At 44.2% G+C, this 14,693-nt stretch overlaps 1 protein-coding gene across 2 annotated transcripts in view; it reads left to right on the forward strand.

Annotated features, from left to right (window-relative positions):
• Positions 1 to 14,693, forward strand: part of HPS1 (HPS1 biogenesis of lysosomal organelles complex 3 subunit 1) — a 365,168-nt gene that overhangs the window by 188,242 nt on the left and 162,233 nt on the right. For both annotated transcript variants that reach the window (XM_085606326.1, XM_085606327.1), the window contains exon 10: positions 8,459 to 8,528. In XM_085606326.1, the coding sequence (XP_085462452.1) occupies positions 8,459 to 8,528 (70 nt within the window). The remainder of the gene's footprint in view (positions 1 to 8,458; positions 8,529 to 14,693) is intronic.

Here is a 14,693-nt window from a genome sequence, read left to right on the forward strand (position 1 = left end):
TTGTACATTTTTTCAAATGCTAAGTTATGTATTTATTATTTTTTTTTTCAGGTTCTTCACCGTGCCAGCACCGTGCGCGCGCTGTGGGCACTCGGTGCGGTTCGCGCACTGAGCACCCACAATGCATTGTGCGTGCCGTGCGCGCACAGTGCGCGCACCCCGCGCTTTTTCGAAAAAAAAAGAATATTTTTTTCATCCTTAGGGGTCCTTCAGTGAGCCCCTGACAAAGGCTAGGGGGTCAGGAACTGTCCACCCTGCCCCCTTTTCACATTCTCCACCTTTGTTTTTAACTGCCTCAGACTGCGAGAGACAAAATGGCGGCCGACACTTCCTGATTTCGACCGACTGGAATGTTTACTGTCATGTAACCACCAATCAGAATTACGCTTGCGCACGGCAGCGTGCGCGTACGGTATGCTTACCGTACGCGCACGGTGCGCGCTTATAGATTATATGTACTTTTAACTGAAATATTCTCAGGAACTACTGAACAGATTGACCCCAGATATTCAAAAGGCACATCCCTGACCTGAGGACTACCTCTCTGCCAAATTTCAAGTAATTCTGTTCAGCCGTTCGGGCTGTACCTTGGATTAAAGGTCCCTATGGAAAAATGCATGGGGAAAACGCGTTTTGGGACCCCCCTTTTTTCTCGGCCCCCGCTTGACTAATTACCCCGAGACTTTCAGGGTAGGAGCGGTGCGGAGCGCCCACCTATTTTGAAAAATTCGTGAGGATTCGTCAACCGGCGCCAAAGTTATTCAAAATAGAATTTTCAGATTTCCTATGGAAATAAGGTCCTAACTATAACTATCTACTGGCGACCGCCAGTAGATAATATATATATATATATATATATATATATATTCGCTGAAAAAACCATAGGTTTCAGACATGTTATAGTTAGGAATTAGCATTTAAAAAACCTTAGAAATTCACTGAAAAAAACATAGGTTTCAGGGCTGTTCTAGTTAGCTGGACATTTCACTGGTACAAAACCATTGAAATTCCTCCGTTATAGTTAGTTCTGCTAACTATAACTCGCGTGCCCGCAATCCACTGCTGATGAGGTCACATATTACATCATTCATGACATGGTCAGTGACATCACTGATGACATCTCAAATGACATCACTGATGACATCACTGATGACATCATCCAGTGAATGTGGTTTGGTTCGTTATTTGAATATGTATTATATATATAGCAATCTGCATTGAAGAATGAGTGGATATATAAATATAAATATCTGGATGGAGGATTTAGTAGCAGTGTGATTGACTGTTTACTTGACTAATTTATAGTGTCTCACTAAATATATTGGATAGTGACTAAACTGTGTGAATATCTGTATCACTTTGTCAGTTGTTTTGTAAACTGCTGCACCAGTTGGTTACTAGCTATGTGAAAGTCTATATTAGTTATTGATTAGTTAACTGAGTATTTGTATGGGAGAGTGAATGTGTGTGTGGTTCGGTGGGGGATGTGTGACTGCCCAATGATGTGTGAATAGTTGATTCAGTAGGTATATGAGGTTAAGACTACATGTTATAACAGTTGTTTGGGTGAGTGAATATCTTTATGGGTGTGGTGATGAGCAAATATATCTCTCAATGGTACATGTCCAACAAACTAGAAAAATAAAAGTGTATGTGACAGTTGTTGTATATAAATAAGTATACATAAGACTCAGTGATTGTATGAGTGACTGTATGGATAACTGTATACTTGTAATAGTGATTTTATAACACACTAAGTATGAGTTACTATCAATATGAATAAATGAAGAGGTGTTTGTATAAGTGTGTAGCTGAGTAAATGTAAGTATGATCCATTGTTTGCATAAGTGAGTAGGATGACTGCATAAGTGAATAGGATATGTGCTGGTGTGTAAAATCGATATAGGTGTATAAGTATATTTGATAGTGTTCTATTGATAATTGACAGTATGTATGAGTGAATCTATAGGTAAGTGATTAGATGTGTGTGTAGATCTAGGAATCACTGAGTGGGTTTTTAGAAACTTGTATTGGTGTGTCAATAGATTCAAATATGGTACTCAGTATTTTACAGTGAGTGATGAAAGGTTTTACTACTGTCTGATGAGGTGTATCTGATTGTCACGTGGATGATGTCATCAGCGATGTCATTTGAGATGTCATCAGTGATGTCATCCGTGATGTCACTGACCAGGTCATGAATGATGTAATATGTGACATCATCAGTAGTGGATTGCGGGCGCGCGAGTTTTAGTTAGCAGAACTAACTATAACGGAGGAATTTCAATGGTTTTGTACGAGTGAAATATCCAGCTAACTAGAACAGCCCTGAAACCTATGTTTTTTTCAGTGAATTTCTAAGGTTTTTTTTAAATGCTAATTCCTAAGTATAACATGTCTGAAACCTATGTGTTTTTCAGTGTATTTCGAAGTTTTTTTAAATGATAATTTTTAAATGTAATAATAGTTATATGTATTTTGTTATACTGATTTTCTACAGTTTTTTAAATGTTTATTTTTACATATTTTATTTTTTAAATTACATTCTATATTTTTAATATAAATGGGGGAAAAAATGTTTTTTAAAATATTGAAACTTAATTTTTTTTGTTTTATATTTTAATTTTAATATATTTATATTATTTTCTTAATTTTTTTTCCAGTTGGAATTACCAATGTTATCCTATGGAAGGAAATTCAATTTGCAGGTAAAGTATGTTCACGTTACTTTTGTAATCCAGTGCTGGACTCCTAGGCTCAGAACTTGAACCTCTATCTAAAACAGGCAAGTAATTACGTTTTTATCGCTGACACGATTCTTAGAGAATATTTGTAAATTTCAAAAATCGACACTTAGAAACTTTTGAGCAAAAAGCTGGCAATGATATCCTATGGAAGGAAATTCAAGTTACTGGTAAGTACAGTTAGAATTATTTTTCAGGATCAGTACTGGGCTTAAAGATGCAGCACTGAGGTCTCTCCTGATAACAGGTGAGTAAATCCGAATTCGTAGTTCGGCTGATTTTAGAGGAATATTTGTAAGTTCCAAAACTCCACACTTAGAAGAATTTCCAAGTAAAACCAGTCAATGTTCGCCTATGGAAGGAAATTCAAGTTACTGGTAAGTACGGTTAGAATTACTTTTCAGGATCAGTACTGGGCTCAAAGATGCAGCACTGAGGTCTCTCCTGATAACAGGTGAGTAAATCGGAATTCGTAGTTCGGCTGATTTTACTTTGGTCCAGTATATATAGAGCCACTTTCCTACACCATCCCCTCCCTTCACCACTGTGTAAACGTGCCCTGTGTCCGTTTTAAGTTGGGAGATTAAGTACCCTTCAATCCTGAGGGTCCATGGGGGCCAACTAGCCCACCAGGTACCTCCAGTAAGCGCCACAGAGCTGTGTTGCAGAGAGGTGTGAAAAGGGGCGTAGCCTCTGAAGACCTCTCTGCAACGCAGCTCCCTGGCGCATACTGAAGGTACCTGGTGGGCTAGTTGACCCCCAGGGACCCTCAAGATTGAAGAGGAATTCATTCCTCAACTTAAAACGCACCACAGGGTGCGTTTGCACAATGGTGAAGGAAGGGGGCGTGACCTGAGGTGACATGTCTGCAAACATGCCCTGTGGCGCATTTTAAGTTGGAAAATGAATTCCTCCTCAATCCCGAGGGTCCCTAGGGGCCAACTAGCCTGCCAGGTACCTCCAGTATGCGCCAGAGAGCTGCGTTGCAGAGAGGTGTTCAGAGGCCACGCCCCTTTTTACAACACTCTGCAAGCAGCTCCGTGGCACTTACTGGAGATACCTGATGGGCTAGTTGGGCCCCAGGGACCCTCGGGATTGAAGAGGTATTAATTACTCAACTTAAAACACGCCACAGGGCGTGTTTGCACACATGTCACCTCAGGCCCCTCCCCCTCCCTTCACGAGTGTGCAAACGCATCCCGTGGCGTGTTTTAAGTTGGGGGATAAACTCCCCTTGAATACTGAGGGTCCCTGGGATGCAACTACCCCACCAGCTACCTCCATTAAGCACCACAGAGCTGCGTTGCAGAGAGGTGTAAAAAGGGGCGTGGCCTCAGAACACCTCTCTGCAACTCAACCCCCTGGCACATACTGGAGGTTCCTGGTGGGCCAGTTTGCCCCCAGGGACCCCCAGTATTCTAAGGGAATTTGTTCACCATCTGCAAATGCGCCAGGGGGCGAGTTTGCAGAGTTCTGCAAGAAGGGGGCGTGGCCTCTGGCGCGATGCCGGTCTTTTTTTTAAAAAAAATTTTTAAGAAGGGGGGCTGTGTAACCCCCCTTCTTTTTCTCATTTTTTGGCTCTGGGGACTCCATTCCCCAGGGCCTGCCCCCTAATTAATTTTTTTAAATGGAAAATTTGGGAAGGGGGCTGCGTGGCCCCCCTCCCGAGGCCATAATTGGCCCCAGGGACCCCATCCCCTGGGGCATGGCCCTTTTAAAAAATATTTTCCATATTGGAGGGGGGCTGACTTGCCCCTCTCCTTATGCCATTTATGGCCCCGGGGACCCCATTCCCCGGGGCCGGACTTTTTTTTTTGTGGTATATTTTGGGGAGGGGTCGCGTGGCCTCCCTCCCAGGCCTCTTGTAACCCCGGGGACCCCATCTCCCGGGGCTGGCCCTCTCCGTTGGGGACCGTGGGTGGTCCCCCAATCCCCCCATGGTCCCGCCGGCTCCCTGCCTCCTGCGGGAGCCTGCATTGCTTTTCCACACGGGGAGCTGCTAAGATGCAGCTCCCACTGTGAAAAAGCAACTTGCTTTGCTATTTGGAAGAGAGAGCAGGTTTCATGCTCTCTCTTCCAAATAGCAAAGCAGTTTGCTAAGACAGGGCGGGAGCCGTGAGGCTCCCGCCCTGCCAGAGCAAACGACAGTGTCCTTGTGGTGGGCACCCTGGGACACTGCAGGAGCTGGCCCTGGGAGGTGGTGATCCCCAGGGCCATGACAAGGCTCCAGGAGGGGGGCCACGTGGCCCCCCCACCATCTACAAAGACCCAGGGCTGGGGGGTCCATCACGGACCCCCCAATTTAAATATTCAGAGCCCCAGGGAGGTGGCGGGCCCCGGGGTGTGTGGGGGGATTGAGCCCCCCCACACAGGGTATGTTTTAAAAAAAATAAAGCCCCGGGGGTGGCGGTCCCCGGGCTGCGGGGGAGGCCGTGTGCCCCCCCCCCGCAACTATTAATGCTTTTGATCATGCCCCGGGACTTGGCCCCCCGGGGGCTAATTACCAACGAAGCGCGGGAGTCCGCTCTTTTTTTTTTTTTTACTTTCGGCCGAAATTCGCGCTGGGTGCGCGAATCTCGACGATTTTTTTTTTTTTAATTTTTTTTTAAAATTTTTTTTTTTAAATGCTTTATTTGGCCCTGGGGGTCCTTGTGGGACCACCTGAGCAGGCCTAGGGAGTCAGGGTGTTTCTACCCTGCCACCTTTTTGGGTTTGCAAGGTTTTTTTTCTGCTTTCTTGTGCGTCGGTTCTACCGAGGCACAAGATGGCTGCCAACACTTCCTGGTTTGGAGTGTTGACAGCCAATTAGCATACAGCTCGTGCTCGGCAGGGTGCGCTTAGGGTGTGCGGATCCACCGCGGCCATAGATATATGTGTGATTTCAATTTTGATTTTCTCAGGAACTACTGAACGGATTTACACCATTTAACCAAAAGGCACTACTCTGAACCAAGGTCTACCTTTCTGGCAAATTTGGGGTAATTCTGTTCAGCAGTTTGGGCTGTAGCTGCGATTAAAGGTCCCTATGGAAAATTGCATGGGGAATACATGTTTTGGGACCCCCCTTTTTTCTCGGCCCCCCGCTTGACGAATCACCTCGAGACTTTCAGGATAGGAGCGGACCGGAGCGCCCAAACAGTTTTGAAAATTTTGCGAACATTCGTCAACCGGCGCCAAAGTTATTTCAAATAGAATGTTGCAGATTTCCTATGAATATTATGTCTCATGTCTACATTGGGGACCCATGGATGGCTGGAACTTGATATGTTTGGAAAACAGACTCGCTAGTGCCTTTGAATAAGACCTCCAGTGTTTTTTCTATGTTTTTTAATCATGTGGTGACAGCACTTTAACACAGCAATGTATTTAAAAACGGCGAATGACGTTTCTTACTTGACTGTTGTGAGCAAGGGTATCAGATACCCGAAACGCGTCAGGTTCGAGGTTTTTCCAATAAACATCATCTGGCCTCATATCGCTGGGTTCGTGTCTCTGTTCGCCAGATGCCCGGAAGTGCAGAGCTTCAAGATTATTATTATATAAATATATATATTTATATATATTACCTACTGGCGGTCGCCAGTAGGTAGTTATAGTTAGGACCACGTTTCCATAGGAAATCCGCAACATTCTATTTTGAATAACTTTGGCGCCGGTTGACGAATCCTCGCGAATTTTTCAAAATAGGTGGGGCGCTACGCTCCGCTCCTACCCTGAAAGTCTCGGGGGGATTCGTCAAGCGGGGGCTGAGATAAAAGGGGGGTCCCAAAACGCGTTTTTCCCATGCATTTTTCCATAGGACCTTTAGACACAGCTACAGCCCGAACGGCTGAACAGAATTACTTGAAATTTGGCAGAGAGGTAGTCCTCAGGTCAAGGAAGTGCCTTTTGTAGGTTTGGTGTAAATCTGTTCAGTAGATTCTGAGAAAATAGCCTTTAAATCAATATATATATCTGAGCCAGCGTACGGTGCGCTTACGGTGCGCTAACCGTACGCGTACGGTGGCGTGCGCGAGCGCGATTCTGATTGGCCCTTAGATCTTAGTAAACATTCGAATCGGTCGAAACCAGGAAGCGGCGGCCGCCATTTTCTCTCTCGCACTCTGACAGGGGGTTGAAAAACCAAGTGCAAAAACATGTAAAGGGGCTGTTTACACAGCTCCCAAGCACCTAGCCATGTCGAGGGAGTCCCCAACGATCCCCCAAGTGAAAAAAGGCAATTTTAATTTTTTCGAAAATTTCGCCGATTACGCTTACCGTACGCGTACGGTAAGAAATAATAAAAAAATAAAAAAAATATCCACATTCTGCCCACCCCGTGTGCAAAAGGTGCCCGAAGGGCACCTTTTGTGCATTGCTTATTAGAGCTAAACAAAACATATATTTTACCTGTCACAACGATGCTCATCATATGTCCTCATGTGCGCACGGTGCGCGAAGCGCATCGTGCGTTCATGGCCCATCTAGCGTAACGTGGGCACGCGGTGCGCGAAGCGCACCGCGTACTCACTGTGCGCGCACGGTGCGCGAAGCGCACCGTGCGCGCACGGAACAAACTGCGTTAAGTGGGCTCGCACGCCACAAATGGCGTAAAGTAACTTAGCATTTAAAAAACCGTACAAATTCACTGAAAAAACCATAGGTTTCACACACGTTATAGTTAGGAATTAGCATTTAAAAAACCTTGCAAATTCACTGAAAAAACCATAGGTTTCACACATGTTATAGTTAGCTGGACATTTTACTGATAAAAAACCAATGAAATTCCCCCGTTATAGTTACTGTAGGCAACTATAACTCACGCGACCGTAATCCTCTGCTGATGACATATGTGTCTTTATGAAAAAAAAATATTTGTAATATATGTATAGCTAAAATTTAATGGAAGAAGACATGGGCAAATAAGTGTCTAAATACAGTATTAGCATCAGCAGAGGATTACGGTTGCGTGAGTTATAGTTGCCTACAGTAACTATAACGGGGGAATTTCATTGGTTTTTTATCAGTAAAATGTCCAGCTAACTATAACATGTGTGAAACCTATGGTTTTTTCAGTGAATATATATATATATATATATATATATATATATATAGATATATGTGTGTATAGATATATGTGTATATATGTGTGTATAGATATGTGTGTGTATTTTGTATATATATGTTTATATATATGTGTATATATGTGTATATATGTGTGTGTAAATATATATGTGTATATATATGTGTGTGTGTGTGTGTGTATATATATATATATATATATATATATATGTTTTGAACTGCCCCAGGCCCCACTCATGTAGGAATTCAAAAAGGACAGATAAGTAATTTATGATGAAGGTATTGTGGCTCAAAAAGAATAGATTGTTTGATTAAATGTAGTTATTATGTCTTTTTATTGTGTAAAATAGATGACAAAGTAATATTTTAACAGGATTGGGCATTGACATATGACTCTAATTTTCATTTCTGTTCTCAGTTACTCATGTTAGTGACTTCTTGTGGAGCCTCGTATATTAATAGCTGCAAAATATACAGCTACCCATGAATGACAGCAATATAAGTAACCTGGTTGCGACTGTCCCCAGAAGGGGCAATTGTTCAAAATCCTTCAACACCCACAGCTGGGCAGTTCAGTAGTACCACCCTGTTAAATGTACTGGACTGTTCAAATAATGTGTTTTTTTAATACTAAACCAGCTGTTTGTTTTCAGGAAGTGGAAGGTTCCACGGGCCCTGATGAGTTTTATACTCCAGAACCCTCACCGAGTGCAATGATCCATGGTGAGTGTTGGCAGCATCTAGAACAGTTTCTAGCTTTGCTAAAGGATGTCATTCTCCAGTATGTTCCTATCTAATTTTAAAGCTGAGTGAGACTTAAATTAATAGAGTCCCCGTATGAGTGATCATCAAAAGAAATATTATTTCTGGTGCTTGTTTTTAGGTCTCGCCTGAGCCAGCGCATGCGCAGCAGGGCAAGACATTTAGTGTGTGGGCTTTTGGCTGGCATAGAGCGTGCGGTTACGCGCACAATGACAAGCTGAGGCGCCATCTGGCTTTCCTCTCTCGTCATGGTGAGCGCACATCGCACACCACTCGCCAGCCTGCTTTTGCCGTTTGCCATTGCGTGCGCGCACCTCAATTAACTTTCGCGCATGTCTTGGCCCCCACTCTGCTCCTCATTCCTTTTGGCTTCACTCTGCCATCTGGCTTTCCTCGTGGCAGCCCTCTGCCCCTCCCCCACCACAGAGCGTGTCTCGCTGCCGCGCGTCTTGTTTTTACGGCTGTCTGCTTTTCATTTGGTTTTGTTTTCGTGACCCTACTAAATTTTTTTTACCCGCGAGACCAGCATGGGTTCTCCGACTCGGTTTTTCTTGTCTTTCTTATTTGTGCATTATTGCATTTTGAACCTGGCACACACATCGTGCCTTTCAACAACATGTACACGCTCGCTGGTAGTTTGTGAAATATGGACTGCAAGAACATCTTTGTGAAAATTAGACTTGAGTTTACATAAATATCTCACTAGAACTCTTTGCCTAAGTCCACAATCAACGCAACTTGGCCACAGAGATGCCAGGGCAGCAGTTGGAACAGTAAAGCAGCGCAGTCTCAAATATGTCAGAAGTGAATCTGGAGGAATTTAGATGATGTGTTTTTGCACGCCGATGTCTCTGGAAGGTCCAGATTTTTGCGGCTTTCCATATTCGAGAGGCTGTGTTTTTGCAAAGGGTGGTTTTGCAGTCACTGTTTTAACTCCAACCCTCTATTTACTTCTTGCATATACGTTACCCACTTTCCATTTTTGCCTGTTTTTTAGAATTTGGCATTAAAGTTATTTCCGCCTCGTTTGATGAATTGCTTCATTAGTAATAAAATGATGTCTGCTGTAATGACATTGCAAATTAGCGAGCAGATGAAAACGGATGGCGTGCAAGCAAATGTGGACTTGGGGGGGGGGGGGGGGGGGAATAAGAACGAAAACTACAGGCTGGAAATCGCAGATGAAAACCCACGAATGCAGCTGTGGAGAGGTGAACCTAGCACCCCAAATTAGACATTTCAGCATCTTATTACAAGATTAGATAGGGGCGTGCAAAAAGTGAAAAATAAGCTAGGTGTTTGCCTTAATTTCAATGCAGCAGAGTAAGGTCATATGCGTGCTGTTGTCACGATACACCACACATAATTGTTTGCGGGAATATATGTATTGTCCTGTGCATCATCCAGCTAGCCTTTCACCGCCTCCATGTTAACACACAGCTGAGAAGTCACATGTACCGCTGTCCCCCTGTTTTGCACGGAATTCTTGTCAGTGCCGTGTCAATTAATACAGTAACACGGCCATGCAGGTGCACATTGAACGTAGAGTACCTTCTAGAAGAAAATAGCACTTGTGCTTGTAGAATTTGTGCCTTCTATCTATGGACCATTGCAGGGGTCATCCTTTATCCTAGCGCTTAGAAACATAATTCTACGCTGCCTTCAGTTTTTGTATGTGACTTTACATCACCCACGGTTGCCTCAAACTTCCGAGGGAAGTGGGGCTGGAGTACAGAACCTAGGAGACAGGGATTGAGGGGGGCAGGATACAGGCAGGACTAACGAGTCTCTTTGTTGAGGTGGTCTTCCTCAGGACAAAGTTGGAGGCACTGCTTCTGATAACACTGACAACAATAATTCTGCTCTAGTAAGAGTACAAAACACTTTTAGTTAATTTATTAATACTACTGTCATCGTTTCTTTATGTGGTATTTTTTGCATTATTATTGTTCCCAGTTAAGTAAAACAGTTATTTCAGCGCACATTAGTGCGCGCGATTGCATTGCCTGTAGTCGTGGGTTTTGAGACGGAAGGCTGAGGCTTGGGCTGCGGCAGGTAGTTAGTTCACAACCCCGCCATGTACAACAAGCATTGGCATAGCCAATAGGTCTCGCTTTTGGGACCTTATAATTATTTAGTTATGCAGCACAATATCCTTGGTGCAACAACATCAACTGTTGCATGGCTAAACACTTATAAGGTTCCAAAGGCGAGACCTATTGGCTATGCCAATGCTTGTTTATTTTCTGGTTTTGTTACATGTGACCTGGGTCAGTTCAATCCCCTCAAATGTTTTATCGATTTGATATATTGGAGTGCAGTCCTTTAGACATTAAGACAATGTGCAGTTTTTGCAATGGCATCTGTTCATCTGGACATACAGAGGTGTATACTTTTCCACTGCCTTGGGTCTCAGTCATAGAGAATGGGAAAGGTCGATACTACAGGCAGAAAGATCAAAGAATTTAGTTAAAGTCTAGTGCATATTTTTGATGCAAGAGCGTATCATGCTTTCTGTACTGTGTGGGCAAAGCATCAATGTGAATGGAGTAGCATGGGTACTCTCTCTCTAGATCTCTCTCTCGCTTTCCCTCTCTCTTTTGTCATTCTTCCCTGAAGATCACTTCTGTCCATTCAATTAAAACCGGTTTGGAAATCCGGAAAAAGTAGTAACCACCAGTGGTGACTGGTGAGGCATAATTCTTGCCCCAACTTACAGTGAGTACAGGACCCGATTTCTCCCGGTTCTGTCAATTACGCTGTACATGTGACACATAAGTCTGCTATTAGTTCATAATCATTTACTTACAGTGCTCTTTTTTCAGATTTGTGGATTGCATTGCATGCCTTGCCTTCTCCATAACTAGGCTTTGTACATCTGTGCTTTAACTACTCAATTTGCACTTGTTTGACTGGCCATTTTGTACCAATCTACTCTTATAGGTTCTGTCCATTAAAGGGTCTAACACCAAGTTAAAATCCCCGGCCAAAATTAATGGATCCTTAAAGAGTAATAACTCCGCCAACAGCTCCCTCAGTGGGGCTGGATCATCCAAATTAGGCCCATAGTAACCTGCCACTGTAAATTTATGCGAGTGGAGCCGTATCTTGGCTATAGCCCATCTGCCCATCTTATCAACTTTAGACCCTTCCACCGCTAAGGCAGCATTGTTTTTAATGAGAATGGCAACTCCCTTGGTAGTCAGTTGTTGTTTAGTACAAATAACTTCCTGAATCCATTTTTTGGTCTTGCATAAGACCCTCATCTCCTTTTCTGTAAGATGTGTCTCCTGTAGGATGAGAATTTGTTCAGGTGCATCTTTCAAATACTGAAAAATTCTCTCCATTCTAAATCTTACCCTTAAACCATTAAGGTTCCAAGACAACACCTTTAGATGTAAAACCTGATCGGTCATATTATGTGCCATTTCTCAAAGTTTGAATAGGATGTTGTTTGAGTGGTATATATTGGCGCTTTGGACTTATATATTTTTTTATTTTTTTCCCCTATGCTCCCCACCCTGTGACCGCCCTCCTCCCCTCCATTTTCCCACCCTAGTGCTCCCCTGCAGAACCCCCCATCTTCCTCTTGGGCCCTACTCTGGCTTTGAGGCATCCCTCCCAGGTTCACCGGACGGTGGATGAAATTATAACTGTTTTAGCTACTATCATTACGAAAAGAAAAAGTATAAGACTCATAATATGAAAAGAAAGAAGGAAAGAAGGAAAGAAAGAATAAAGAAGATAATCCCGGGGTACCTAAGATGCTACCGGGCTATTGGCTCGCCCTCCGGCTCTGATAATGTTTTTAAAAAGGATTCCGCTTCTTCCACCCTTTTAAAAGTCCGCATTTTATTATTGCACATTACTTTCAGGGTTGCGGGAAATTTCAGCTGGGCTGTTGCTCCTTTCTGTCTAAAGAGGTCAAATAACTGGCCTAGCTCCCACTGTCTAGAGGCTGTTAAAGATGAGACGTCCGACCTGATCTGGAACGTTATCCCATCTACACTTAATGAACTCTTCTTTAGGGCTCTATTTAGTATTTCATCTTTAAGACTATAAGTCAGGAAGAATAACAAAATTTTCCTAGGCCTTGTTTTGTTTGGGTTAAGTCTGAATGGATCTCAAAGACTCTCTGAATATCACTCATGAGTTCTTGCTCTGAGGAGTCAACTAGAGTCGACTGTTTGATCAGCTTAACCACAAACTCTTTGATGTTGTTCACCTCTGCTCCTTCCGGAACTTTGAGCAGGCGTAAATTGTTCCTTCTCTGGGAGTTTTCAATTGATTCGATCTTTTCCTGGAGCCCCAGTTCATGTTCTTTTTAATTTGGCGAGTTCTCTAGAGTTTTCCGAGGTTTGCGCTGACAGTTCTGCCACTGTGGACTCGAGAGCCGAAGCCCTAGCTGTCAGGGGGTCGAGCTTATCTTCCAGTTTTTCGCAAAAAGACATAATTTCACCTTGGTTTTTTACAGAGACCTGAAATCTGCTCTTCATTTCCTCACTTAAAGAATTTAAAAGTTGCAAGACAGGAAGTTGTAAAAGTGGATCCCTGTCAGGTGAAGAGGTGGTCTCTACTTCCTTCATCATGTTCTGTTTTGCCCTTGACCTGTTCTCGCCTGCGGAATCAGAGTCTGCATTAAGCACCTTAACTGCTACTCTATTGCCCTTCTCAGTCATCGTGAAACCATCTGTTTCAGTTCCTTCCAACTGCCCTTCTAATAATTGGAATCTGTTCGGGCTTAATATTCCTTCTGGGTAGCTATGAAGTTGTTCTGCATAGCTACCAGATTTATTTGAAGGGCATGCCATCGGCTTCAGAATGAGGGTACTAGGTATTACTCTGAAATAATTTTTTAACGATGGTAAAAGTTTTACCTTGGGTTGGAGAGGAGGATGAGTTGGCGAATTTGGTAGAGTCGCCTTCAATTTTTTTCTTTTTTTCTCCGGCTTTGTTGATTTGGCAAATTTGGAATGCTTTGCTGACGCTGGTAGCTTTAGATCTTTGGCCTTTGGTTTAGACCCACTAAGTAAATTATCAGCCTTGATATCGGATGTTTTATTTATGCTTCTTAGAGCATATCTTGTTGAGAAATCCTCTACTGTGGAGCCCACTATGCTTCTTTGTCCGCCCTTCTCTAAGCGAGTTCTTGCTGGAGCTGCTCTCTGATCACAGAGTTCAGCCGCATAGTCTACCCCCTGCAACAACCTCACTTGGCCTTGTTTGTCGGGAGGATCACTGACTAGTCCCACTGAGCTCTGACTATTTCTACAGGTTTCTGGCACATTCGATCTTATGGACCCCCTTCCTCTCCCGCAATGGGAGAGTCTGGCCGCCACTCTGCGACCCCGCCGGATCTCTAGGGCTGCCCTCGACCACTGCGCGACCCCCTCCTGTTGTAAGGCACGAGCCTCCTCTCCAGAACCTGAACCGGACTCGATTGCGGCCGTTGCCGCACCAGGGATGACCAGCCCCGCCACCACCACTGGCGCTTCTCCCACAGGATGATCGAACAGACTGTCTCGCTGTGGAGCCGGTAAAACAATCCCTAATGCTCCGACTTTTTGCTACGCTCTACCGTGTCCTGCCAGCTAGCAGCCCGCCAAGCAGATAACTCCCTCTCTCCCTGGAGAGAACCAGCACAATCCCCGCTCACCAGTCCGCCACAGCCCCTGCATCAGCGCCGGCACACACACCTCCTCAATTTTCAGAGCGGCAGCCCGAAGGAGACACGAACAGCTGAGGAGCCGAGAATACAACGACTCATACAACGTCTCACCGGCTCCGATGCATTGATGCTCCTGATGTTCTGCGGCAGCGTTCACTCCGATCAACAGCGAGTCCGGCGGGGGGGGCACTTAGAGTGCTTTAAAGTGCATCTTACGCCGCCCGCATCTTCCCTCCTATTCCAACAAAAGAGTTTGGTAAGTTTAAACACAAATTAGCTTTCCGACATCACGCTATCCGTCCCGCTCCTCTGGAGCCTTCCGCGACCAGCTAGCCGCTGGATGCCATGTTCTCCGCCGGTCAGTCCAATCCCATGCGTGTTTATGTTTGCAAATCTTTTATATACCTAGACTCCAATCTTTGAAGTTTCAACACTCTGTCTCCACCTCTCACATCATG

This window comes from Triturus cristatus, chromosome 1_2, assembly GCF_964204655.1.
Source record: "Triturus cristatus chromosome 1_2, aTriCri1.1, whole genome shotgun sequence".
NCBI classification, from domain to species: Eukaryota; Metazoa; Chordata; class Amphibia; order Caudata; family Salamandridae; genus Triturus; species Triturus cristatus.